Source organism: Silurus meridionalis, chromosome 4 (genome assembly GCF_014805685.1).
Source record: "Silurus meridionalis isolate SWU-2019-XX chromosome 4, ASM1480568v1, whole genome shotgun sequence".
NCBI lineage: Eukaryota > Metazoa > Chordata > Actinopteri > Siluriformes > Siluridae > Silurus > Silurus meridionalis.
In genome coordinates, this window is record NC_060887.1 from 36,548,365 (window position 1) to 36,572,495 (window position 24,131).

At 40.7% G+C, this 24,131-nt stretch overlaps 2 protein-coding genes across 10 annotated transcripts in view; one reads left to right on the top strand and one right to left on the bottom strand.

The window, feature by feature from the left end:
• Positions 1 to 15,323, top strand: part of abi1a (abl-interactor 1a) — a 56,837-nt gene extending 41,514 nt beyond the window's left edge. The window contains exons 4-12 of one of the 8 annotated variants that reach the window (XM_046847335.1): positions 435 to 449; positions 1,069 to 1,172; positions 1,340 to 1,480; positions 3,676 to 3,776; positions 4,943 to 5,008; positions 8,706 to 8,900; positions 11,214 to 11,300; positions 13,790 to 13,975; positions 14,197 to 15,323. In XM_046847335.1, the coding sequence (XP_046703291.1) occupies positions 435 to 449; positions 1,069 to 1,172; positions 1,340 to 1,480; positions 3,676 to 3,776; positions 4,943 to 5,008; positions 8,706 to 8,900; positions 11,214 to 11,300; positions 13,790 to 13,975; positions 14,197 to 14,372 (1,071 nt within the window). In that variant the 3' untranslated portion in view covers positions 14,373 to 15,323. The remainder of the gene's footprint in view (positions 1 to 434; positions 450 to 1,068; positions 1,173 to 1,339; positions 1,481 to 3,675; positions 3,777 to 4,942; positions 5,009 to 8,705; positions 8,901 to 11,213; positions 11,301 to 13,789; positions 13,976 to 14,196) is intronic. The other 7 variants (XM_046847339.1, XM_046847337.1, XM_046847336.1 and 4 more) reach the window with 7 other exon arrangements.
• Positions 15,324 to 16,896: 1,573 nt separating this feature from the next.
• pdss1 (prenyl (decaprenyl) diphosphate synthase, subunit 1) lies at positions 16,897 to 23,787 on the bottom strand. Of its 2 annotated transcripts, none has more exons than XM_046847348.1 (11): positions 23,589 to 23,787; positions 23,333 to 23,388; positions 22,920 to 23,055; positions 22,619 to 22,749; positions 21,699 to 21,840; positions 21,463 to 21,574; positions 21,239 to 21,348; positions 21,075 to 21,155; positions 20,515 to 20,628; positions 18,463 to 18,543; positions 16,897 to 17,451 (listed from the first exon to the last, which is right to left on the bottom strand). In XM_046847348.1, the coding sequence occupies exons 1-11, from the start codon at positions 23,721 to 23,723 to the stop codon at positions 17,311 to 17,313; spliced, it is 1,239 nt and encodes a 412-aa protein (XP_046703304.1). In that variant the 5' UTR covers positions 23,724 to 23,787; the 3' UTR covers positions 16,897 to 17,310. The 2 variants fall into 2 exon arrangements, with proteins under 2 accessions (XP_046703304.1, XP_046703305.1); XM_046847349.1 differs by having other exon boundaries at positions 22,619 to 22,746; positions 23,589 to 23,786.
• Between the last annotated feature and the right edge of the window lie 344 nt (positions 23,788 to 24,131).

Consider the following 24,131-nt stretch of genomic DNA (forward strand, 5'->3'; position numbering starts at 1 on the left):
TGGATTAATTTTTATCCTTGGGTTAGTCTTAATTCGTATTTTCTTTTGGATTGAGTCTGAAGTCATGTTACCTTAGAATCCAAATTAGGTCTCAAGTCTCAAATTTTTTTAAGTTGAACCTTGAAGTTGAAATTGTACCTTTTAAGCCTTTTTTTTTTTTTTTTTAACCTTCCAGTCCAAGTCCAGTCTTAAATCTCCCACAGTTGAAAGTCGAATCTCGAGTCATTTACCCCTGTTATTAAATCCTAGAACACTGATTCTAAGTCCATGTTAAATCTCAAGTTACTTCTACAAGACTTAAGCCTCTCTTTTCTACAAATATCTCATTTAATAATCTAATATCTCATAAGTTAGTATTGGTATGAGTAATGTTTGACCTGCTCCTCTGTCTCTTTGTCCTTTTCTTTTTCTTTCTTTTCTCATGCCTGCATTAGTGGCTAAAAGCCAAGGTAAGTCCTGTTTGTCACGTGTCCCCATCCCATCCCGGCTGTAGCTTGTAATTGATCAGCAGCTTATCCCTCAAACAGTTTCAAATCCCACTTAATATCACGTGGTTCACAGTACAGGGTTGGGCGATACAACCCGAGAGACGCTCTAACTGTAGGTAACAGTTAATATATTGTGAAATAGAAACTCCAAGACCATTTTAATCACTTTCGAAGAGTAGTTTTACCACAATCCAGCCTTGTTTAACAGTGGCTCTGTTCATTTTTATGTTGTATCGCCCACCCCTACAGCGCATTATAAACATGCCTCTGTGTCTTAACACCAAGTAGCTCCTGCACATGTAGTTTAATTGACCCTTTTGTAGGCTGTATGGGTTTCCCAGATTCAATGATTGCTTTCATGGAGCTTTGCTTGGTGTCGATTATTTATCCAAGATCGCCCCAATGAAAAGAAAAAAACGGTGGTGGATCCAACACCAGTAACAACATGATAAAAATCATGTTTTTGTAATAGCAATGTCTGGGAAGCCCACCATTTACCCCACTGTCCTGTTGTTCCTGTCTACAGTTTGTCTATGAATCTCTGATCAAGCTCTCATGTTGTATTTTATCACCTAATCAGCAACATGGGAACAATCAATCAATCAGAGGAGGAACGCTATCGAGGACCAATCCGCCCACACAGAAGCCACCCAGTCCGCCCATGGCAGGGCGTGGCACTCTTGGGTAAATACCATTTTAAAAACACAGAAGGTTTATTTATTATTGTGATTATGAAACATTGTATTATGATCAATATCTTTTTTTTTTTCTTTCCATCAATCCTGAAGGTACCAAAATAATTTTATGAGACTTTATCGATTTTATTGTAATAATTAGTTTCTCTCGTGCAGGCGTAACACTTCATATAAAACTCTTGAGCCAGTAAAACCTCCCACAGTGCCTAATGACTACATGACCAGCCCGGCTCGGCTCGGGAGCCATCACAGCCCAGGACGCACGGCCTCGCTCAACCAAAGACCAAGAACCCACAGGTAACACACAAATACACAGTTTTGAATCTGGGTGCAGCAGCACTTTAAATTAACAGCAAGCAGCCTTTATTTGTTGCATATGTGTGTAAAACACACACACACACACACACACACAACTGTGTGTTACTGAACTGTACAACCTGAACTCAACACACACTCATTACTCATCTCAATTCATTCCACCAACATTTTATATTTATATTATAATCATATTATACTGTTTACATGCTGTTTTTCACCTCACGATTGCTGCTACTGCTGTTTTGCACACCATTGTGTTTGTTTACACTCTTGTATACAGGTCTCTTTTGCACATTACTGTATAACATGTACAATAGGTTTACTGCTCGGCGCTATTTTCTATTTGATGTATCTGTCTTACACTGTTTTGTGTTGTCTGTTTGCACTGTCTTTTGTCTGCACTGTTTGCACTCATTTCCACACGATGCACTTTGTGTCTTTGTGTTCTGTTATGTACCTCAGTGTGGTGTGATGTAGCCCTGTGTTGTTTTATGTAGCATCAGGGTTCTGAAGAAACATTTCATTTCACTGTGTACAGCTTTAGCTATATACTGTACAGTTGAAATGACAATAAAAGCTTCTTGACGTGACATAGCGCAGGTTGAGATCTAAGACACCAATGGGCCCTCTAGACTAATCTCAACCATTACTAGACTAATCTAAACCCCACTGGCCCTCTAGACTAATCTAAAATATCACTAGACTAATCTAAAATATTACTAGACTAATCTAAATCACCATTAGACTGATCTAAACCATCACTAGATTAATCTAAACCATCACTAGACTAATCTAAACCATCACTAGATTAATCTAAATCACAACTAGACTGATCTAAACCATCACTAGATTAATCTAAATCACAATTAGACTGATCTAATCTAAACCATCACTAGATTAATCTAAACCATCACTAGACTAATCTAAAACATAATTAGACTGATCTAATCTAAACCATCACTAGACTAATCTAAACCTCCACTGGCCCTCTATACTAATCTAAAATATCACTAGACTAATCTCAACCATTACTAGACTAATCTAAACCCCCACTGGCTCTCTATACTAATCTAAAATATCTCTAGACTAATCTCAACCATTACTAGACTAATCTAAACCCCCACTGGCCCTCTAGACTAATCTAAAATATCATTAGACTAATCTAAAATATTACTTGACTAATCTAAATCACAATTAGACTGATCTAAACCATCACTAGATTAATCTAAATCACAATTAGACTGATCTAATCTAAACCATCACTAGATTAATTTAAACCATCACTAGACTAATCTAAAACATAATTAGACTGATCTAATCTAAACCATCACTAGACTAATCTAAACCTCCACTGGCCCTCTAGACTAATCTAAATCACCATTTAGACTGATCTAAACCATCACTAGACTAATCTAAATCACAATTAGACTGATCTAATCTAAACCATCACTAGACTAATCTAAACCTCCACTGGCCCTCTAGACTAATCTAAATCACCATTTAGACTGATCTAAACCATCACTAGACTAATCTAAATCACAATTAGACTGATCTAATCTAAACCATCACTAGACTAATCTAAACCATCACTTTACTGATCTAAACCATCACTAGACTAATCCTGAACATCACTACAGTAATCTAAAACATCACTAGACTAATCTAAATCATCTACCTCTTTAGACTACCAACTACACAACTCATGTTTAACTGCATCTCCACTTAAATATATGAGTCAGTTCCAAACATGAACTGGTTTCTCAGCTAAAAGCTCTGTAAGTGTGTGTGTGTGTGTGTGTGTGTGTGTGTGTGTGTGTGTGTGTGTGTGTGTGTGTGTAAGAGAAATTTGACGGATTTCACTCGCCTCATTAGCTAAAAATTCTGAGCTCTTATAATAAAGTTATAGAAGTTTTTAGTTTCTCTGGTTTCTTTCCATCTTTCTCTGTATCTTTGGGTCTCTGTGTATATCTGTGCATTTCTCTCTCTCCGTCTTTCTCTTTCTCTTCTTTTCAGTTCAGTTCAAATCAAAGGCTGCTTTATTGGCATGACAAATATTTTTCATTCGTATTGCCAGAGCAGCATTCAGTAGCTACAGGCTTTGGAGCAATAGAAACAGAAATAAATAGATGGAAACAAAAGGATGATGCATTGAAAAAGACTCTGTGTGTGTGCAGTGGCAGCAGTGGGGGTAGCAGCAGTCGTGAGAACAGCGGAAGCAGCAGTATCGGCATTCCCATCGCCGTGCCGACGCCCTCCATCCCTAACTCTGGTCCAGGTAAAGATCAGGCTCCTCCTGGATTAAACATTTCCTCTTCCTTCTGTCCATCATACTGAACCTCCTAATCGTGCACTAATCCCTTGTGTGTGTGTGTGTGTGTGTGTGTGTGTGTGTGTGTGTGTGTGTGTGTGTGTGTGGGTGTGTCGTTAAATAAGTTCATTTAGAAATTAAATACATTTATTTTAAAATTGTCCTTAATTTATTCATTACAATTAATTAATTAATTATAACATCAGTTAAATAAAATATCAGTTACAAAATATATTAAAAACATTTTAACAAACGAATTTGACAAAATTTCGTTTATTTAGTAAAAAAAGTTTATTTACACAAAATTTACTCAGACCAAATGAGCAGAATGTTCTCAGTAGTTAGTGTGTGTGTGTGTGTGTGTGTGTGTGTGTGTGTGTGTGTGTGTGTGTGCTTAAAGTAGTTAATTTACAAATGTAATACATTGTCATTATAATTAAAATCATTATAATTAGTTAATCAATTAATTAATTGAGTGAAACATTAATTTTATAAAAGTATTTGTTTTTTTTAAAGACAAAATGTAGTTTATTTAGTCAAAAATGTGGTGTGTGTGTGTGTGTGTGTGTGTGTGTGTGTGTGTGTGTGTGTGTGTGTGTGTGTGTGTGTGTGTGTGTGTGTTTTATGCACGGAGACCAAAGTCCATGTTTAATCAGTTTAATGTGATCTCCTCCCTCCTTCCTGCAGGTGTTTCATGCCTGTTTATTATGTAAAGAAAACACACAGATCCCCACAGCAGAGTCCAGACAAAATCTATCACTTATTCTCTACCAGTCTTTAGAATGGTTTAGTGTGTTTTTTCTTTTTTTTTTTTTTTTTTTGCTTGGCTCACTCTAGCAGCCTGAGTTGCCTGTGAGTGTGTAGTAAAAGGTGTGAGGAGGGAAGTGGGCCACCATGGTGGGTGGAGAGATGGAACTGAAAGGATGGTGGGAATTAAATAATAAGTGCGAGTGATAGACAGAATAGTGTTGAGAAGGAACAGAAGGACAGTGTGATGGAGGAGGAGACGGTGCTTGAACAGAACCAGGGCAACATACTGCTGGGTGGGTGTGTGTGTGTATGTGTGTGTATGTATGTGTGTGTGTGTGTATATCAGTCTGTCATCTCATGTAGTTGTGCTGTATTCATTACAGTTAATTCCATGTTTGCTCCACCCCCACCTCCACCTCCACCCTTTTTTGGGGGCCCGATGGCTTTAGGTAAGACACCGCAGCCGTGTGTGTGTGTGTGTGTGTGTGTGTGTGTGTGTGTGTGTGTTAACAAGGGTTTAAAAGTCTCCATATGACTAAGAACTGATTTAACTGTTTTTTAAAACTATTAAAATTAATTAATAGGAATTTTGTTGAAACTGAATTTTACTGAATTAATATGAACTAATATTTATTGTTTCAATGCAGACTCATAGACTACATGTGTGTGTGTGTGTGTGTGTGTGTGTGTGTGTGTGTGTGTGTGTGTGTGCAATGTTTATTACATTTAATCAGAAATAGATGACTACATTACATTAATTGGAGATAAACTTATAGGAGCAAATTTTTTTATGTAACATTTAAATATTAATTTTGAATTAATCTATTGAATTATAGAAGTAGAAATTTCCACTGAAATTCAGCTGAATTTTAAAAAACGCTTTTGAATAAATTAATTCCCATTGACTAAAAAATAAATTCGGTTCTGTGGCGTGGACTTTTAGACCCTTAGGTGCAGGTGGTGGTGGTGGTGCAGGTGGTCATAGTGGTGGTGGTGGTGAACATTTTAAAGCGGTGGTGGTGGTTTTATGTCTGCATTTGCAACACTGCAGGAGGACAACACATCCAAACATCTATGGTGCACATCTGATTTTTATATGAAGACTGAACCAGGAGAGAAAAGTAACTGGCTATTCAATACTACATTTTCAACAGATTTTCAACTATTTTCAAACTACATGGTGGAGAAAACCAACGATGGCACCATGTGTGTGTTTTTTTCTTAGCAAACTCCTTAAAACAGTGCACTTTTATTGATTTAACACAGGAATATGTGTGTATAATAAAGAATCTAATGTTAGGGTTAGTCTACACTCATACTACACATTATATGGACAAAAGTTTGTGGACACCTGAACATCCCCATTTGCTGTTATAATAACCTCCACTCTTTTGGGAAGATGTTCCACTAGATTTTGGAGTGTGCTTGTGGAGATTTGTGCTCATTCAGCTACAAGTGTAGTGAAGCCAGGTAATGATGTAGGTCAGAAGGTGAGGAGGACTGGGGTGAAGTCATCGTTCACATTCATCCCAAAGGTGTTTAATAGGGTTTGGAGCTCTATAACAGGAGATCTTCCAGTCCAACTCATGTAAATAAGATCTTTATGAAGCTGGCTTTGGGCCATTGTCATGCTGGAACAGGTTTGGGTCTCCTAGTTCAAGTGAAGGGAAAATTGCATGCTGCATTCCATCCATCCATCCATCCATCCATCCATCCATCCATCCATCCATCTATCTATCTTACATAAGAAAACTGATGAATAGGGAAAGTAGGAGCTCAGTGGTTAAGGTTCTGGGCTACTGATTGGAAACTCAGGAGATCAAACCCTGATATTGCCAAGCTGCCACTGTTGGGCCCTTGAACAAGGCCCTTTAACCCACTGATCTCTGATCCTACGTGAAGGAAAAAAGGTTATCAATTTGCGGTTAGATTTCACGTCTGTAGCTCTTTATTTCCTGTATTTAAATAAGAGTAGCTGAACAGTAGTTAATAAAGCAATGTTTGAGACAACAACCATTGTAAACTTTACAATCCTGAAGACATTCCTGTGGTGGAAAACAAGATGAAATGTAACTGTAAATGGATAAAAAGTACAGCTTGACATTCTATAATTAATATCAAAACGTAGTGTTAAAAACATCAAATAATCGCGTTGGTGCATCAGTCGCTTTACTCGCCCACTCAATTTGTTGATTATTTTCCCATAAAATCTCGTTAAACATCATTGAGCATGTTTTATAGAGATTTTTTTTGTGTAACATCCATATTTTTATTATATAGACAATTGGCAAGGAGGTAGTCATCCCATTTTCCCTCTGTGCCAACTGGGGGTCTTTTTCTTTGCTGAAAATTGGAGAAAATGTCCACAGCGAACATTCCAGAGTTACAGCGAAGGCGCTGAGGACATACTCATCCCACCTCACATTTCCTGAGCTTGTGGTCCAGTTCTCTTTCCTGTGGTTTGTTTATTGTTTGTGGTGTGGGGGGGTTTGTTTCCCTCCTCTACCAGGCACGTGAACATTTCTGTTAATCGCTCTTCGGAAACAGGAAATGAACATCGTGGAACTCGTATCTACACGACTCTCTGTTTAAACACACAAGCTTGTTTACCGCACAGATAATCTCGCTTTTCCTAATCATAACCCAACTCGTATACAAACACAGTGTTTCTTCCTGAAAGTCTTGAGTTCCTTGAGATGAGAGTCTGGTTCTGGGATTTATTTATCATTTAACATTTTCTCACAGCATCACACACATTGACTCAGGTAGGGGGTGGTGGTTGCTTAGTAAGTAACGCATTGGATTTTGGTTTAGAAGGTCATGAGTTCCCCGCCTCACCAAGCTGCCACTCCTGGGCCCCTGAGCAAGGCCCTTAATTCCTTCACTGCTCAGCCTTATGTATGAGATAAATGTCAGTGGCTCTGGATAAACTCTGACTACTGAGTTTATCCAGAGTAACTTTTATTTATCTTGTTCATACAACTGAGCATCTATAGGGTTAAGGGCCTTGCTCAGGGGCCCAAGAGTGGCCCTTGGTGTGGCTGGGAAATCAGTAAATTTAAAAGTATATGTGCTTACACATTATCATATTAACTTTTAGTTCCATAAACATTCACGTAACATGAACAATAAACAAATGAACAAACAAATCGGGTAAAAAAAAATTATAAAAATGATAAATAATTGTAATAATAATTAATGTTGGCATTAAAATAAAAGTAAATTGTTTAAAAAGTTGTTTAAAAAGTTCAAAGGTTCCATTGAGTAATGTGATTAAATATGCGTCATAAGCTTTTTACTTTATATTGGATTATATAGAGAAAGAGTGTGTGTGTGTGTGTGTGTGTGTGTGTGTGTGTGTGTGTGTGTGTGTGTGTGTGTCAGTTTCACACAGGACGTTTTTTCAGGATTGTTAACGTTGTCGTTACGGTGGTTATTTTTTAAATACCGCTGTCCTCTCTCTCTCTCTCTCTCTCTCTCTCTCTCTCTCTCTCTCTGTCTCTCTGTCTCCCGTATCGGGTTTCCAGCAACGCAGCTGAACAATGTGTGTTTTCCACTAGGGTGTGTTTGCTTTCGTGCTGAGCTGTGTGTGTGTGTGTGTGTGTGTGTGTGTGTGGTGACACACCCTAGTGATTCAGTCACTCGTAAGCTGTTGGAGTCCCAAGAGAAGCCTCGGGCCAGGCCCAAGTTTCAAACCTGGACCAGAGCCGGACTATTTCCTCTCTTTATCTTTTTCCTGTTTATTTGCTGAACAAAAATGCTAACATAGCTAGACTCGATTTATCCAGTTTAGATGGTAACTGGTGTGTCAGTGCTCTCTGGTTTCACTCTAATCACCTCATTATCTGATCTAATGACTTGTTTTTGGAGCTGTTTTTAAAATGTAATTTCAGGATTATTTATGCTTTTCACTCAGTCTGGGAATCTTTTGTATGACAGTAGAACACTTTTACGCTTTACAGATCATTCATGGTGCTTTAACGAATCCATGTTCATCACATTCAGGACACTAATATCCTCCTTTTGGTTTGAAGGGTTTAACTGATTTTCTTTTTCTGGGTTTCTCTGTCTTTCTTTATTCTCTCTCTCTCTCTCTCTCTCTCTCTCTCTTTCTCTGGGTAATGGCCATGGTGATTTCTCGCCCAGGGCTCGGTCCAGCCCCCGTCTCTCAGTTCGGCACGATATCGCGTCAGATGTCCCGCCACAACTCCACCACGTCGTCCATGTCCACGGCTTCAGCCACAGGGACGTACAGGCGCGCGCCGTCTCTCTCCTCTCAGCTCCCTCTGCAGCACGCTAACGTCAACGGTGCTGCTCCGGCCGTCTTTACACACAACTCAAGTAAGACACATGTATCAAATAACTACACTGTAATTAACACAGAGGATCTGATCATTAGCTCCACTTACTCATGGGAAAGGATTCACTTCCTTTTAGCCCTTTTCATATTTTTTGTTGGGATTTCAGGAACTCCACACAAATACTTTTATTTCATTGTTAAATACAAAATACAGCACGCAATACAGTGTAATGCTTTTAAAACCCGAATTAAATAGAATTTACAATAGAATAAAAAATATTTTATTTAATATTTATTATATATATAATTTATTATTATTTTATATAACAACTTTAAATCTCAAAGTGCTTTCCAAGCATAAAAACAGGACATTTTAATTAATAAATAAATAAAATAACCAACACCAAAAGTAGAAAAACATTTTAATTAGAATTTACAACACAAACATTTTAACGGGCATTAAAGAATTTGTATAGGTAAAATATGGCATGAATTAAATTGATCAGTATATTAAAAATTAATGAATTTAAATAATAAATAAATGAATTTAAAGTGAGGCAAGAGGAAAATCGTTTCGCAAAATCGTCAAATATCAATATATTACGTAAAGATTTAGGAGCTAGCAAAACGTCGAATTCAGAAAGTTGTGGAAAAGCATTGCTCCGGGTTTTCTATGGTTATATTGGAATTCTTCTTTTTTTCTTTGTTTTAGCAACTAATTTTGTCACAAAGCAGCTTTAGTGTAATAAATTCATTCAAATCTATAAATGTACAAATCATAAATTAGTGAGCCACAGGTGATGTTTATTGTGAGGGGAAAAAAACTACCTCAGACTTCATGAGGAAGAAAAATCTTTAGAGGAACCAGCAAAAAAAACGTCACATTAAACATTTAGTCCCCATAATAACCTCCACTCTTCTGGTAAGATGTTCCACTAGACTTTGTGGAGATTTGAGCTCATTCACTGTTACAAAAGTGTTAGACAGGTCAGGTACTGATGTATCTTCCACTGTAAAGCGTATAAAGCAGATCTTCATGGAGCTGGCTTTGTGCACAGCTGCATTGTCATGCTGAAACAGGTTTGGGTCTCCTAGTTTAAGTGAAGGAACTTTTTTTTTTGTTACTGCATCCAAAGACTTTGCAGTTGTGACTAATAAACACAAGGCCATTTCTGTTTTATTACAAAATATAAGAATGTTCAAGGGGGTGCGAATACTTATGCAAGCCACGGTCACACTGTAGGTCGAAAATTACCACAGTAAAATGTTCAGACAGCGAAAGCAGATGTATAAAAGTGAGATTTGATGATGAATCTGATGAGGAAAATACAGATTTCTATAGAGGCAGGATTAAGGAGTGAGTCCATCCTCCGAGTTTCACGCAGTGCAGCGCTCGTATTATCAGCCCTGTTCATTAATCCTTTATCGAACCTTCTCCAGGGCAGAAGTGCCGTTTCAGCCGGTTTTTTTGTGATGTAATTATTCCACCTTTCATCGACGGTGTAGTCACCTGCAGGAAATCCAGCGCTGCGGTTCCTCGCTGAAGATTTGCAGAGTCAGATTCAGTCACGGAAATTGGAATCTGGATCGAAAAGTATTGCTTTAAAAAACCAAGATGGACCATCAGATGATTGCTTGGTTCCCTTGAGAGCTTCAAATCCACAAACACAATTACATGACTTATGATCACATGACTTAAATAGGCGGAGTTTCTTTAGCGTATAAGGATAGAGCTGGAATATGTATCGATATAGTGACATTATCGTTAAAATTTTTATAACATCTTTTATAATTTTTTATATATATTTTTATATTAGGGCTTTGATTCGATTTCAATATTTAACTCGTGATGAATTGCAACTTAATCGCATATTTGTGTCTGTTCTAAATGTACCTTAAATTAATACATTCCAAGTTGTTAATACTCTAAATGCACACACACACACGCACACACATACATACACACACACACACACACACACACACACACACACACACACACCACGATCCGACTCGATATAAACCCACAATAAACCAATTAGGTGGAATTTCGAAATATCTGCAGTTTCTGTTCATTATTTATTTATTTATTTATTTATTTATTTATTTATTTATTTATTTATTTTAAGTCTGTGTGTATTTGTTTGTTTTCTTCATGATGCGCTGGTTGCATTTTTTTTTTATTGAATTTTCATGAATCCACTTTGAAGCGTGCGTGAAGTCTTGGATCGACTTCTTCTGCACTCGGTTCTCCTCTCATTGGGACGTAATACGTAATAATTATTTCCCTTTTATTTCCTGGTGCTCACCTCTTTCCTGTGTATGTGTGTGTGTGTGTGTGTGTGTGTGTGTAGTGTCTGTTGCTCCCCCGCCTCCCCCCATGCCTCAGCTCATTCCACAGATTCCCCTCACCGGCTTTGTGGCCCGGGTGCAGGAAAACAGTAAGTGCTGAACCCCCCCCTGCCCTAGTGCTCTGAGTGTGTGTGTGTGTGTTTGTGTTTGACGTACTTTCAAAGCATGTGTATATAAATAGGAAATAAAACCTACACACTTTCTTCTACCAGAACCTCAAATGTAGCCCCAAAATCAACATCACTTTACCTCTATAACTCCGCCTTTGACTTCAGGCCACGCCTCCTACCTGCATCTGATTCAGACCAATGAAGAAGACTGGGATCAAGAGCTTCATGATGAAGCTTTAACTCTTTTTGTATGACTGTTTTGCTCATTTTGATGGAAAATTTGTTGTTCTAAATCCCCATGAACACTGTTGAAAGATTTTTTTTTTAATACTTTATTTATTGAAGTTTGGGCTCTGACATGTACTTCAGTAAAAAGTAGTTATTATTACTAGCTGTTTTAGTGTCACACTGGTTACTGAACCTCACTTCATACTGATATATTAATACGTATGTATTCAGACTGAAGATCCACCATATAGAACACAATCAGAGAAAAGATGATGATGATCAGGAATGTCTCAGTTCTCAGTCATGTGTCTCATCCACGTTAACCCCAGACATTTTATTACCTTCTGCCTTCTCATTATCGTCGTTATCTAGTCTACGTCTGTGGTGTGAGAGAGACAGGAAATGGTACACCAGGGGATTAAAAAAAGATGCGCAATGTCAGGAATGTCGCAGTGAGAAGAAAAAAATATCGATCACCAAATAGATTCATAATAAATAAATCTCTGTCGCTCGACTTCTCAGTGTCAGTTAGATGTTTGCTTTGTCGTGATCATTATTCATGAAATACCTCCAGATCGCTCCTTACTCACGTCGTCATTTGTATATTTACATTTACACTCAGACGCCCTTATACAGAAGGACCTACGGTTATCTCATTACTGCAACTAAACAGTTTTGGGGTTAAGGGCCTTGCTCAGGGGCCCATAAGTGGCATCTTGGTGTGGCTGGGATTTAAACTCAAGACCTTGGGATGCAAAATCCATTGCCTTAACCACTAAGCTCCCACTTTTACAATATATAATGTATAGAATCACAAGAATATACTGTGATTTCCTGTCAGCTCTAAGTGTCAGCTCCTGTGCAAACCCTGAGCAGATGCTCTTCATCTATCAGCAATGTCACCACTACTTTTTATATGAGACTGGGACTGGGAAAGCTGTAAATCATCATGATGAACTGTCGAGTCCACAGAATATTATTTTCTTCATCTTTTCTCTCCTTAATCTCCTGTCAGTCTGTACGATGATCATCATCGTGCATGGTCCGGATTTTACCTCCAATCAAGAGAACGATCCGAAATATCTTGATATGAAACCGTTACACTGGTGTTAATCTGTGAGCGTGTTTTTATGGATTTCTTTACCCCCCTGAAAGATTCAACACCTGATCTAAAGAATGTACCTGAAAAGTTTTGGCACCCACCGAAATTTTTACTCCACTCTGATTAGCCAGAAGGTGCTCTGAAGCACAGTGTGTTTGTTTCTGCTGCCCCCTGCTGGAGCTTCTCTTAAACACCATTTTAAAACAGGACGTTGTGAAAGAATTCGAGCAGACAGTGTAGTTACAGATGCAGTGTGTAATCTAAGTGTTTCAGAAGCATAATTATACAGTTTGACCATTTCCTGAGACACTTCAACTTCACAGTATATTTGGCAGACGACCGTATACAGAGTGACTTACAATTATTTCATTCACACATCTGGGAAGGTTGAGGGTTAAGGGCCTTGCTCAAGGGCCCAGCTTTTGAAGCTTAGTGGTGGAGGAGGTGGTGGGATTTAAACTCACGACCTTCTGATCAGATGTTCAACATCTTAACCACTGAGCTACCATTTCCCCAGTACTAGAGTCGGTCAGGATCAGACTGAATTGGCTTTCAGCTCCAGAGAGAAGGTAGCTGGTTGACCACACCCCTTTTTTCCTTAAAAGGAAAATTTCTCACATTAGATTTTTTTCAGGGAGTCACTCAGGAGTGTATAAGAGTAACAGAGTAAAGGAAAAAGAGACTAAGATTTGAATATGGTCTGAAAATTTAGCACCAAATCAGATTAATTTCTGGTTTAGGACTTCATTTCTGGCCTGAAGTCGACATCTTCATTACGAAACACCATCATCATTCTTTTTTTTTCCCCTCTCCTCTTTTCCCTTCATTCATTTCTTCATTTTTTTCTCCAAGTTGTAATTCGTTCCATTTCTGAGTGAATCATGACCGTCTCATCATCCTCCGTTCGAAATCACTGCATGGTTTTAATTCTGCTCGAAACTCCTTTCAGCATGCCGACCAATCAGGACGCAGGTCTCGCCGTCTTGCATGCAATCTAACACGTGACGTGTGTGTGTGTGTGTGTGTGTGTGTGTGAGAGATGGAAAGGGATTGCATGCCCAGCCCGTCCGTTGTGTCACCATGGTGAAACATAAACATGAATGTCCGATCATCCTGATGGGTTTTTTCCGCTTCTCAGTCGCAGACACCCCGACTCCGCCCCCTCCTCCTCCTCCGGACGACGTGCCCATGTTTGATGAGGCTCCGCCCCCTCCTCCCCCACCTCCTGTGGACTATGAGGAAGAGGAGGCGGCCGTGGTGCAGTACAGTGACCCGTACGCCGACGGAGACCCCCAGTGGGCCCCTAAAAACTACATCGAGAAAGGTGAGGCTCTAGAACTTTTTTTAATTTTTATATCTGGTGAACCTCCAGGGTTCTTACGCATTTTGGAAAAGTGTGTCATTTGATGTGAGTGATTCCCAGGTCTGGATTAGTGGGGGGGGGGGTTTGAGACACTAACTAATGAAAAATCTAATAAAAGATCGTTCAAACAATCGTTTCCCAAAAGTTGCCAAAACTGTGCTTAACCTCCGCTTTATCTTCAGTGGTGGCCATCTACGACTACGCCAAGGACAAAGACGACGAGCTGAGCTTCATGGAAGGCGCCATTATCTACATCATCAAGAAGAACGATGACGGATGGTTCGAGGGAGTGAGCAACGGCATCACCGGGCTTTTCCCCGGAAACTACGTCGAGCCCATCATGCACTACGCCGACTGAGGAGAACAGGATTAGCTCTACGAGACGAGCAGGTCGAGGGGCGAGAGAGCTCCAGCTCCTGGGTTCAGGGCGTGTGGTGACATCATGAGGGCTGTGATCAGAAGCGATTTGTGTAAATACAACGAGCCGGAGGTTTTATTGTTTTTTTTTTTATTTCCTTAAATGTTTTTTTTTTAGTGGATTTTGATCTCATCTCAATGTTTTAGATTTTTGACAACATTTAAAATCTTGTCCAATCTGTTTCTTACGGAAGTCCCCAAGAGGCCGTGCGTTATAATATTTTTTTTCTCTCCTGTTTTCAACGTAAATGTTGTTTTTCCCGATCTCGACGTTAAAATCTGGTACTCGATTTTCCCGGCGTATTCGGCATCGTGAGTAAAAACGCAACTGTTCGAAATCGCGATTACGAGAAAACAAGAACGAAAAAAATTCCAACGCATGACCTCTTAGGCCTTCCGTAGTTTCTGATGAATTATTATTAATAGCACTGTATTTCATGCAGTCGTCACTCAGTGTCAAGATTTCTTTTGTTTTGGTCCTGATACTTGAAGGTATTATTGGCCATTTTGTTTTAATAGTTAAATATTATCCAGTTTTTCCCCCTGATCCTGATTTAATCTCTTTTTTAATTTCAATGAAGATTTTTTTTCTGCATTTTTAGACCGAACAGGGAATTTCTTCTGTATGTATTTTCAATGATGCACATAAAAAAACAGTAGATTGCTTACGCTGTAGCTATTAAAAAAAAGTATTGGAATCTATGCTAATCGATATACAATCTGATATTAATCAGCCAGAAATAACTGCCATATCGGTCCGAGTGATTTTACGACAACTTGTTACCTCCCTGCACAGACTAATGAACAAAATCAGACTCGTGAAACTGATTCGGTGTCATCATTATAAAGCCATGGAAATATTGACAATAAATTTTTTGGTTTTTGTAAATGACCAAATTTAACAGACTTCCTTTTGTTTCTATGCAACAGACTTGGTATGAAGATGTACAAATATTTAGCTAAAGGTTGCTCTTCACTAGGATTACTTTAAGATCCAGTTGATCCCAGAGCAGTTCAGTAGGATTGAGGTGCAGTGACTGGGCAGGTGATTCCATAATAAAGATCACTCCAGACGACTGTTTGCTCTCTAAATAACTCTCACAGAGCTCAGACGTACGATTCGGCTCATCGTCTTGTTGGTTCCGATGAGCCGCAGAACAAATGGAATTGCGTGGTGTTGAAGTATGGAATGGTTGCCATGTTGGTTCATTTTACCCTGAATAAATCTCCAACCTTCCCTGCTCCAAAACCCCAAACTATTAAACTTCCTTCTTCATGTGTGACTGTGAGGGTGATGGCAGTCTGATCACATCTTCTCTCCTGTTCTCCATCTTATACAAGTTCTTATCTTAGAGACAAATATGTCCAATTTGGACTCCACATAACTTTCTTCCACTCGTTCACTGTCCAATTCTTGTTTGTGTTTGCTTTTGCGTTTCACAATGGACATCGTCTCAAAGCAGCTTCACAGCATGTACGAATTATAGAGCAAAAATGGAAATATTAGTGAATTATGTGTGTTTATCCTCAATGAGCAAACCTGAGGCGACTGCGCCAAAGAAAACGATGGTATGAGGAAGAAACCTTGAGAGGAACCAGACTCGAGGGAATCCATCCTCATCCGAGTGACACCAACAGTGTGATTATAAACCATTAAAACACAAACACCCGAGAGTGAGAAATATCATAAACACTGGAGTATATGTTTATTTATAATGTCCTTTCTACAGTCTTCTACATGCAGGTGGAGTTGTGGAACCAGGAGCTCGCGAGCAATTCAAATTAGCTGAACATCAGAGATCATTAGAGATTCAACACCATCTCCTCCATGCCTGAGCCTTTAAATGTACAATGATGGAGAAACAGCATATGTAGAAGGGAATTTTTAATTTGGGTATTTGTTTATCCTCAATTGTCTGAAATCTTCATGAAGTGGGATCTAACCGGAGCTGGTACGTCTCTAGATGCCACCTTGTGGAGTCGGTATCTTCTTTAAAGAACACGCAAAGGGTTTTAAAAACCATAAACGACTGTGTTTACTAAATTCTTCCTTCACTTGAATCAGGAGATCCAAACCTGTTCCAGCAGGACAATGCAAACCCTGTGCACAAAGCCAGCTTCATGAAGATCTCCTGCTATAGCGCTCTGATCCTGGTGGGATGAATGTGAACGCTGACTGCACCCCAGGTCTCCTCACCTACATCAGTACCTGACTTTACCAAGACCCTTCTGTCTTAATGAAACTCCACAAATCTGGTGGAACATCTCAGAGGAGTGGAGGTTCTTATAACAGTGAATGGGGACTAAATCAGGTTTTCTGCAGGTTTCATTAAGTCAAATTTAAGACTTTTTAAGATCATTAAGAATGAAATCAGGTTTTCAACATGCTTGTGTCGATGTAGTGTATGTAGGAGAAATAAACACACACACACACACACACACACACACACAGAGACAGTGAAATGTTTCCTTTATAAAAACGTGATTTATTATCACAGTTGCGGTGGATTTAAGGCGTTTGTCTGTTTCTCCACACATGATGTACAAGTATATAAATAACAGCATAGCTCCTGATCGGGCCTTTGGGGGTCGGACGTGAGACACAGGAAGCCCCTCTGCGTCTTTTTTATCCCATGGTGTCCTGCTTCTGTAGAAGAGAACTGTACAGTACAATACAGTGAGGACGTCCTGGAGCATGAATCCTGCTACTCGCTCTTTTATTGGCATTTTCTTGGTGCTTTTTCAGTGCAGGTGCCTGTTCCAGTCTCAGACCAGAGTGTCATAAGACGAGACGAGACGAGACGACCTGCTAGTTGTGTGTGTGTATAGAATGGTAGAGGTATGTAGCTGCCTGTAGTAGAGCTCAGGAGGTTCCAGGTTCATTTGTCCCGGTTGAGGACGAGCTCAGTGAGGCGGATCAGAGCGTCTCTCTCAGGGGACGGCTGCAGGCGGCTGATCTGACGCGTGGCCTCGTGGCAGTAATGCTGGGCCAGGAAACTCGTCTGCTCCACGCCATCGCTCTGAAGAGAAACACGCGTTACAAGTTAATATGTAACACCGTACTATAATTAACCAGCAGTGTCCTGGGGAATTCTGGATCCTGATTGGTCATAGGGAGTCGAGTAACGTTCAAGGGGCACGTCGAGATTCACGTTATCGTTTCTATAGTAACACAGATTTCACGTATTACTAGAGAAAAACGAGGTGGAAAAAATACTTGACTACTGTGACTTTTTTCTGTCTCCATTTCCTTTCTCTATTCTCTCTCTCTCTCTCTCTCTCTCTCTCTTCTCTATTGATACAATTTGTTGACTGATATGCAGCTGAATAAAAGCCAGTGGTGGATGAAGTCCTCGCGTTAAAGTAGAGAAACAGCAGGTGAACTACGACTTCAGAAAAAGTAAAAAAGTGTCCATTAAACTCCTTAGTTAATTGTAGCCATAAGATACATACAACATCTATAATGCTTATAATACACGTCTTATAAATGAGTCTTTAAGCTGGAGATTCTCCTCACTGACCTCAGTTCAGGATCCTTCATGACGTCATCTCAATTAAAGTGATCCAAATCAAGAAGTGCTGTTCAACTCCAATCCAACTGGACCGGTTTGTGTTGTAATCGTTTTGTTGCTACACACATTAATGATAAACTACATACAATAAATAATAATGTTCTGCAGCTAGAAGAAATATTGTTGCTGTGTGTCAGAGGTGGGAAGTAACGACATACACTAATCCCCCGTGATACACGGACCCCAAAATGATCATAAGACTCCTTAAAAACAATTCCCGATAAGTTTCTTGGTCTATGGTGCTCTCCGAGAAACTGATTAGTTCTGTGGCAAACGCAATTCCACAATAAACCAAATACAAACAGGTATAGCGGGAGATTCATATATATATATATATGTGTGTATTCTGCTTTCTTCTCAGAGATACTTTTTCTCTCTCTCTCTCTCTCTCTCTCTCTCTCTCACTCTCTTTTAATCTTTGTCAGTCTTTCTGTCGTTCTCTGCGACTCTTTCTCTTACCTCCAGGACGTATCTCCAGGCCCGATCGACGTCTCCATCCGAACAGAAACGTCTCATTATCATAGCGTGGAGCTCCGGAAACTGTAACAGAGAGAGAAAAAGAGGAAGAGAGAGGGACAAAGAGATAAGAGTGCGTGAGAGACAGACAAAACATAAAGGAAGACAGAGAGAAAGAGAGAGACAGAGAGAGAAAGAAAGAGACAGTGAGAGAAAGACAGAGGTAGAAAGAGAGAGACAGTGAGAGAAAGACAGAGGTAGAAAGAGAGAGACAGAGAGAGAGACAGAGGTAGAAAGAGAGACAGAGAGAGAGACAGAGGTAGAAAGAGAGAGAGAGAGAGAGAAAGGTAGAAATAGAGAGAGAGATAGGGGTAGAAAGAGAGAGACAGAGGTAGAAAGAAAGAGACAGAGAGAGAGAAAGGTAGAAATAGAGAGATAGGGGTAGAAAGAGAGAGACAAAGGTAGAAAGAAAGAGAGAGAGAGAGAGAGAGAGAGAGAGAGAGAGAGACAAACTCCAGCCCGATGTCATTCTGTGTTACAGAGGCCCCGCCCTCATTAAAGAAAGGAAGTATGTGGTCCTGTTCTCACGTGAATGATATCACCAGGATCTTTTTTCACCTTAGAAATATTGCTAAGATTAGAAATATGATGTCGTTACAGGATGCAGAAAAACTAGTTGATGCTTTTGTTACTTCTAGATTAGACTACTGTAACGCTTTACTGTCTGGGTGTGTGAGTAAGTGCATAAATAAGCTTCAGTTAGTCCAGAATGCAGCAGCAAGAGTCCTCACTAGATCTAGGAAATATGACCACATCACCCCTGTTTTAATCAGTCTACACTGGCTCCCAATCAAATCTCGCATTGATTATAAAATATTACTACTGACGTATAAAGCACTTAACGGTCTCGCACCACAGTATCTGAGTGAACTTCTGTACCAGTATGATCCTCCACGCCTACTTAGATCAAAAGGTGCTGGCTATCTGTTGGTTCCTCAAATAATGAAGACTACAGCAGGGGGCAGATCTTTCTCTTATAAAGCCCCACAGTTATGGAACAGCCTTCCAATCAGTGTTCGGGACTCAGACACAGTCTCAGTGTTCAAGTCGAGGTTGAAAACTTATTTATTTAGTCAAGCCTTTTATCAGTAGATTTTTCTTAGGTAAAGGCTCAGATCTGGAGGGAACATGGATATAGAGTGTTTGGTGAACTGGTATATTTGTATGCTGTCGCCCCTCACATTCACACGCTCACTCAGGTTTGTTGACGGTGGTGTGGTGGGTCGCCTCATCCCAGAGATCCTCATGTCTGTGTTACCTTCTGGTTCTCCCTTTTAGTTATGCTGCCATAGCGAGTCTTGCCGGAGTCCAAACTGCACAGTGACATTAACTTTCATACACCAATAGTTACACTTAATAATCCATATCCTTCTCTTCCTGTCACCCTCTCTCTCTCTCTCTCTCTCTCTCTCTCTCTCTCGGTCGAGTTAAACATGCTCCTGAGGCTCCAGTGACCACTGTTCCTGCCCCTCTCCTCCGTGGATCTTCACACTTCTGTGCAGCTTGGGACGGTCTCTCATCAACACCTTGGGTGGTTCCATATAATTCGGAGTAGAACGGGTGCTTTGAGGACGGATTGACTGTAGTTGGTGTCGGCGGTCTGCTGCACTGACTCGGGAGTGCAGTTTGCTTCTGATCATCATCACTGTACCCGCAGCATTGTATATCTGCTTCAAATGGACATTTGGTGCAACCCAGATGAGGATGGGTTCCCTCTTGAGTCTGGTTCCTCTCAAGGTTTCTTCCTTATGCCATCTCGGGAGTTTTTCCTTGCCACAGTTGCTCATTAGGGACAAACATACTTACAAAGAACATATTTACGTTTAATCACCACATTATCTGTGTAAAGCTGCTTTGAGACAATGTTCATTGTTAAAAGCGCTATACAAATAAAAATGAATTGAATTGAATTGAATTGTTCTACAGGACAGAAACACGTGTAATGAACGAGTTGTAGGATGAGTATGAAAGAGGAGTGGAGTTGAATTGAGGTACCTGTTGGCAGGCGAACAGTACGGGTCCGGTTGCCAGGCCCAGCCTGAGATCAGCAGCTGACGGTTTCCCCAGCTGATTAGCGCATGAGGTGAAGTCCAGCACGTCGTCCACCAGCTGCAGGAAATAAAATCACGTCACCTCGGGCCGCACGTGTGAGAGACCGGACAGCGGTTCCTACACTTTTTTTAATTCCCAGAGTTCCCATATTTAACATTGTTACAAGCTCTGATGCATGTCACAATCAGAACGCTGATGTTTTCCATGTGTTTAGTCGCACAGTAGGGGGCGCTGTTCCGTCACAGCAACTGCAGTCTATATATATTATATAGCCTATATAATTCATTAGAAACTTATATATATATATATATATATATATATATATATATATATATAAAGTGTATCATGTCCAAACAAGTATATGTTTTATTTTATTTTTTTTTATTTTGTAAATTAACAGTTTATTCCCATGGAAAATTTCCAGTCAGAAGATTCCCGGACACTTTGCACCCCTAGCAGGACCCCTGTGACACGCTAGCTCCGGGTCACGTAGGAGACGTTACCTGGAAGGCGATGCCCACGTTTCGTCCGTACTGATACGCGATCTCGTGCACCTCGGGGTCCGAGTTCACCAGAATGGAAACCTGCGGGGACGTGAAACAAGGACGTGTTGGACAAGTGGTCGCACGTCTGTGCCGAGTTATTCCTGAGGAGAGAACGTACATACTGCTTTACAGCTGTTGGCGATCAGGCTCGCCGTCTTCTTAAACGTCTTCTCGAGGTAGTGCTTGAATCGCTCGTTCTCGTTCTCCTTGGAGCCCAGCTGCATGAATTCACCTGGGAATGAGATCCTTGGCGTTAGCAACGGTCCCTGGAAATCTGATAGCTCACACACACACACACACACACACACACACACACACACACACACACACACACACAATGTCGTACCTCGTACCAGGTCCTCTATTACTTGGGAGAGAACCGACACAACAGTGGTATTCCCGATACGTGCAAGAGCCATGGATGCTGCAGAGAGAATGAAATCTCCAGCCAAGATGGCCTTCACACACACACACACACACACACACACACACACACACACACACACACACACACAGGTTTAGGTGGACGTACTGTATCAATCATTCCATCCGGAAAGTCACGAGGTTTGTAAACACACTCACCTTTCTCTCCCCCCACATCTCGTTAATAGTGGTCTTTCCTCGCCGCGTATCCGCCCCGTCGATGACGTCGTCGTGCACCAGGCTGGCAGTGTGGATCATCTCAGAGATCATAGCGATGGACCGCTGGGCCGGGAGCAGATCCCTGAGACACGTGGCGAGAAAAACGTTACAGTTACCAAGTCAGCTTAATGAAGATCTCCAGCTACAGATCTCCGACCCTACTGAACACCTTTGGAATGAATGTGAATACTGACTGCACCCCAGACCTCCTCACCTTCATCACTACCTCAGTTTACTAACATTGGATTGGATGGATGGATGGATAGATGGGTGGGTGGATGGATGGGTGGGTGGATGGGTTGGTTGGTGGACAGATGGATGGATGGATGGGTTGGTTGGTGGATGGATGGATGGATGGGTTGGTGGATGGATGGATAAATGGATTGGTTGGTGGATGGGTGGATGGATGGATGGATGGGTTGGTTGGTGGATGGATGGATTGGATGATGGATGGATGGATGAATGGGTGGGTGGATGGATGGATGGATTGATTGATTGATTGATTGATGGATGGGTGGACTAACCTACGAAGTACCAGCACAGTGAAAATCTTTTTCCGCATTTCCCAGTGATGTTAGGAATCTGGGGTCAGAGGTTCTACACAGATTATACAGAATGAGCTCAAATCTCCACAAGCACACTCCAAAATCTAGTGGAACATCTTCCCAGAGAGCAAAAAGTGAACTAAATGTGAAACGGGAAGTTCAAACTGTTCAAATCATCTGCTCCGTGTTATAATATATACTGGTTAGTTGGAGCTCGGTGGTTAAGGCTCTGGGTTACAGAAGGTGGGAAGTTGATGATGATGATGATGATGTATGTTTACTGTATGATGTACAGTGAGGAAGAAGTAAACACACCCTCCTCTGTTGCTGTGAATGTTACAGGCTCGAGCCATTAACACCACGATCATGGGCCGGAACGCTTTCCCTTTCCCGTCAAAGTAGTAATCACACAGCGCTTTCAGCTCCACTTTAGACACGAGTAGCTGCTGAACACACACACACACACACACACACACAGTGTTAAAGAGATAGAAATCAGGACACAGTATCAGTAACATCCCAGTTTGTTTTTGAATTTAAGAAAAGGAAGAGAGAGACTCATCCCACCATCACGTGGTTAATTTTTTTCTCTGCACAATGAAATGTAGACGCACACCTTTTTAATGTCCTCGTACAGGTTTTTCAGGTCCTCCTGCGCCAGTGAGAAAGGGTCCTTCAGCTTCGTGTCACTGTGAATCCTACAGCAGCAGCAGCAGCTCCGAGCTACGGGAGGAAGGAATCGACTCCTGGACCTGGAGCGCAGAGAGAGAGAGGAGATAAAACACACTGACACCTGAGAATTATTGAGAAATACTACAGAAAAGGAGGAGAAAAGGTGGAGAAAGGGTGGAGAAAGGCGGAGAAAGGAGAAGGGAAGAGAGAAGGTGGAGAAAAGGAGGAGAAAACGTGGAGAAAATGAGAAGGGAGGAGAAAAGGTGGAGAAAAGGATGGAGAAAGGGAGAAGGAAGGATAAAGGTGGAGAAAAGGAGGAGAAGGCTTTGGAATATACACTTTGTGGATCATACTGACCTTGTAAACATGCTGGGATTGATGGAGGTGTGTGTGTGTCTGACAGGAAGCAGCACCTGAGAAGGAACATTCAGAGGGTTCAGTGTACAAGTGTGTGTGTGTGTGTGTGTGTGTGTGTGTGTGTGTGAGGAGGAACACTCAGTTTAGTTTAGCTATAAGACATAAATGGCAAGCAGATGAAACACTCCCACTCAGTGACCTTCTTCACTCCCGTGTGTGTGTGTGTGTGTGTGTGTGTGTGTGTGTGTCCTCATACCTCTGTAACTAAGCCCCCAGCTCCTGCTCCTCTCTCCAGCACCGTCACCGCTCTCCGGTTCACACCACAAACAGCCTCTATTGCCCCTCTAACTGCCCCATGTCCCCTCCAGCAGCGCCGCCACTGCACCGCCATGTTGCCCTCAGAGCGGAGGAGCGGGGTAAAGCTGCTCCCTGCCGCTTCCTGCTTCACAAGGACCCCTGTGGTATCTCTCATTTCCGCCTGACTGAAAATCTCACACTACACTATCATCATATTACAGGTGTAACGATACACAACACTCACAGTTCGGTACGAAACTCGGTTTTTAACTCACGGTCCTGTTCGATATCGGTACTGAAATTTATAGGAAAAGAAATGCAAAACATAAAATTGCTTTTATAATAATAATAATAATAATAATAATTATTATTATTATTATTATTATTATTATTAACGCAATTTATTATTATTAACATTTGGGAACATTAACAGTTAGTAAAAAATATTTATAAAAATTAAATATAAAAATAATATTTAAATCTGAACTACTGTCAATATCTC

What these genes read in the sequence shown, in the direction of transcription:
- pdss1 (XM_046847348.1), bottom strand. Translation starts at nt 23,723, where the DNA reads ATGGCGGTGCAGTGGCGGCGCTGCTGGAGGGGACATGGGGCAGTTAGA. An exon ending in ATTCACAGCAACAGAGGAGG is followed by an intron (nt 21,841 to 22,618) that starts GTGTGTTTACTT and finishes CACGTGTCTCAG; the next exon opens with GGATCTGCTCCCGGCCCAGC. An exon ending in AGATGTGGGGGGAGAGAAAG is followed by an intron (nt 21,575 to 21,698) that starts GTGAGTGTGTTT and finishes GTGTGTGTGAAG; the next exon opens with GCCATCTTGGCTGGAGATTT.